The 3920-nt window shown below is 34.1% G+C and overlaps 1 protein-coding gene across 1 annotated transcript; it reads right to left on the bottom strand.

The window, feature by feature from the left end:
* Nucleotides 1-1239: 1239 nt before the first annotated feature.
* Nucleotides 1240-3311, bottom strand: LOC132642464 (uncharacterized). Its single transcript, XM_060359644.1, has 2 exons — nt 3096-3311; nt 1240-2544 (listed from the first exon to the last, which is right to left on the bottom strand). Exon 2 carries the CDS (start codon nt 2341-2343, stop codon nt 1525-1527), a length of 819 nt encoding a protein of 272 aa, XP_060215627.1. The 5' UTR covers nt 2344-2544; nt 3096-3311; the 3' UTR covers nt 1240-1524.
* Nucleotides 3312-3920: the final 609 nt, after the last annotated feature.

Here is a 3920-nt window from a genome sequence, read left to right as displayed (position 1 = left end):
GTCCATTATCAGTGTTTATTTTAAATATTATGTTTTTAGTTCTTCGTCTCATTGCTAATAGGGGTTTGAAAAACGTATAGGTCATTGATAATTACACTGAATGTGCCATGATATATGTTCGACATGCAATATGCAAAACCTTGGGAGTTAAGTGAGTAGGCACATCATTCTCCTTCTGGAGACCTTCATAATCAACCAAGTTTTTTAGCTTGGGATGGAACAAACTAGCTCCAAAGATACAATAACTATTTTGTGGTATAACTTCTACATGTTTCACGCAAAATACGGCTTTACATAATTTGTTCTTTTTGTATAATTTTTTAAATTTATTGACACGTGCAATGCACGTACGCAGTAACTAGTAATAATAATAATGAATTGCATTAGAGTAGTTGAAACATAAATGAATTATATTGGAACCAAAATTGTTGGGCCTCGCGCGCAGCACGGGCATTCCTTCATCTAGTATGTACTATCTAGTAAGCGGGAATAGCACAGACCTCTCTATCAACATGCCTGTTTCACCATAAGGTTATTTTTGGTATTATATACTTTCTCTGTTTCAATTTATGTGAACCTATTTCCTTATTAATCAGTGGCAAAAAGAATTACCACATTCCTAATAAGGAAACTCTCCAACTTTTGGATTCCAGTATTGCCCTTACCGTCTTCTCTTTTGAAGTCTGACACGGACCCACTAACTCTAAAAGTAAGTAGCTTTTGCATTTTTGTTAGGTTGAATAGTCAACATTTTTATACAGTTGTGAAACCTCTTCCATGTATATCAAGAGTTAGCTTTTCTCTCATTCTTTCTTTTTTGACTTTTTCCTTGTTGTGTTTTTTATAATCCTCACGTTTTTTTGGCTTTTTCTGTTATTCTTCTCTGCGGCGATGCCCATTTATTTTTATCCGGATTTGGTTAATTGCAAGCCATTTGTAATTTTTTTAAATTAGTCCACTATACCAAAGTCATTAGATGACCAACAACAAACACTCACATAGGATCCAAATCGTATAGCGATAAACAACATCAATAAACTTTCAGAAATAGACGATTGCTTTAAAATTCGCTGTTGTCTCAATTTTAGAGGTCGAATACAATCTTAGCTGCAACAAAATGATTTTAGTGTATTTCAAGTCAAAATAACCAACTCTAATGGGATTTTAACTTCTTTATCACAAGTCCTCAAATAGCTCAAGTGTTCCAATATGTCATAAAATTCCTTACAAATGCACAAGTCAGTAACCATTTGGGATTACAGATCCCAACTTATAAATTCATAGTCTTTACAAGAGAGGAGTTCATAGAAACTACAGACTTGATCTTCATAACTTCTTTAAATACACAAGTCAAGCAAAAAGAGAGGTCATACAAAAACTACATGATGGTTAAGTTCACAAAACAGAGAGCCTTTACAATAAAGTTGCAAAATAGCCTTGACATCTGTATCACATCTGAAGTAGAGCTACAGCTTCATTAACTACGCCAACGTCACAACAAACTTGAATAGGAAGATTTCCTCCTCATTCTAATTTTTCCTTGTTCATATGTGGGATTTTGTAGTTGTTCCCACCTTTATCTTTCATCACCTCGACCATGCAAGACTGTAGAGTGAGAAACACATGATTCAGTCTATGAACTTCCATCTCATCAAAAGATTTCTCAACTGCTTCTATTAGCTCATCAATAGTTAAAGGAGCCCTTTGATACTGAAGGGATTGAATAGCTCTGAAGAATCCGAGGTCCAAAACATTCATATTCGGACTATTAGGAGGTTGAAAGCATAACCTAATATCAAAACCATCTTGTTTGGCAGCTTCATTAAATTCTAAGTCGTTGACGCTAAGATGAGGTCTTACGTTATCTTGTTGGATAAAAATAGGAGCATTTGCATGTGCAAGCAGCCATTTTGATCGAATCGCTGGAAGAACCTTTTCAATTAAACAACTCCTAGTGACATCTTTAGTGACAGATAAAATAGGCTTTGTTTCCAAAGTTCCCGCCACTCGGTTTTTGCTATTCCTTTTAGCTGGTCCTTGGAAAACAAAAGGAAAGATTCCTATTTTCCCTGAAAACAACTCTATTCCATCTTCGTCATACCTAGGGCGTGCTACAGCAGCCATAAACATAATTTTCGTTATAAAATTCTTACTTTGGCAAGACCTATAAGGGTTTGCTTCTTCTTCTTCTTCTTCTTCTTCAGGGAGAAAATAATACCTTTCACTTGTTTCGGTTAGAAAGAACCATTTTTCATCAATATGGACATAGTTATACATGTCTAAAAACATAGGATTCGAACGAAGTGTACTTGATACAATCATTGATAAACAGAATTGAATCATTGCCTTTTTTGTTGTTCTCTGTCAAATGAGGTTTTATGGCATTGGTGTGTGCCCTTATAGCTCCTTCTTTGTAACGCCGAAACACAGTTGATGCTGACATATGCACAGCACAAGCCAGAGATCGGATATTTGTTCGACGACCAAGAGGCACCGCCTTGACCAGATTATTATCGATTTCAATTCGTTTCCTACCAACTCTGCCTGCAAGATTTGTAGACACATCTAACTGAGTACCATTATGAACACAAAATTTTGTTTGAACCCAAATTCGTTGTACAGTGCTTTTTGAAGTATTAAACAGAACAGTAGCTTGTTTTAAAGATCCATAATTAACACATCCTCTTTTGCTTTCCTTCAAAAGGAATTCCGCAATAGCTTGACGTTCCTCCATAGTCGTTTCTGACTCCTAATTAAGTCTGATTGACTCATCTGTTTACATTAACTACAAACGCAAAGGATATAAAGGCGCGATGAAGAACCTGATTTTTACAGGAAAGAACTACGAGATTCAATTAGGAGGACTAGCAGGGCTGAATGATAGAAAGAATATTCAACATCTCTGTACAAATACAAAAGCTCTTCACTTAAATTTAAAATTTACTGTTGCCGCTCATAGAAGAGTAAAATATTTACCGCTCAAATTTTACTAATTCAGAGTTAGCGCCAAATTTCATTAAGTAAATTTTTGAAAAGAAAATCTTCAGATCTCATTACAAACTTAGAAATATAGGAATAAAATTAGATTAATATACCTGGGTTATTGAGAAATCCACATGAAATTTTTGATATAATTGGGTCAACAAGACTTTTCCTTCAATTGGGTCTTTAATTTGTTTAATTTTTGATGCTCATATGAATGGTTGATAAACAGTAGTAATGAAGCAAAAAAGAGTTTTCTTAAGAAAAAAAGTTAAAGATGGAGTATTAAAGTGAAAGGAAATCTGGAAACGGTGACTGACCTTGTCAGATTTGTTTTGACTCTTGAAGAGCTTTTCGTTGAAATAACGAAAATTAATCAGAGGGCCCTTAAGGGTATTATTGGAACTTATATTTTTAGCTTACATGGCAAAAGTCTTCTCCTATTTATTAAATTTCGTGTCCAGTTAAAAGGTTCATATAAACTGAAAAATTTCGTGCCCATCATATATTTCAAGGTATATAAAGTATAGGGTAAGACCTTAAAATATGGACTTATTTTAGTTATGGACTCACCTCCAAAATATGGACTCAATTTAAGGGTAAGACCTTAAAATATGGACTCACCTCCAAAAAGGAGAGAGTAATGTTTAGAATCTGGATTTTTTTAGCACAAAAAAAAAATTAAACCAAACTAATACAAAAAAAAAAAAAAACACATTAGTAGGTTTCACACACGAATTTCGTGCGTGAAAGGACTAAACTGCAAAAATGCAGCTTGGGCCTTTCACGCACGAAATTCGTGCGTTAAGGCTCTTCTGTTTTTTTTTTTTTTTTGGTGTTACCTTTCAAATCACATTTTTTTTCATACTTTGGGCAAAGATTAGTCATGTTTCAAAACCCCAAAATATCAATATTTTATATAAAACTTAATATTTTTT

The sequence above is a fragment of the Lycium barbarum genome, chromosome 5, assembly GCF_019175385.1.
Source record: "Lycium barbarum isolate Lr01 chromosome 5, ASM1917538v2, whole genome shotgun sequence".
Taxonomy (NCBI): domain Eukaryota; kingdom Viridiplantae; phylum Streptophyta; class Magnoliopsida; order Solanales; family Solanaceae; genus Lycium; species Lycium barbarum.
The sequence above is the reverse complement of the archived record's forward strand: the minus strand, read 5'-3'. Positions and strand labels throughout refer to the sequence as shown.

What these genes read in the sequence shown, in the direction of transcription:
- LOC132642464 (XM_060359644.1), bottom strand. Translation starts at nt 2,343, where the DNA reads ATGATTCAATTCTGTTTATCAATGATTGTATCAAGTACACTTCGTTCG.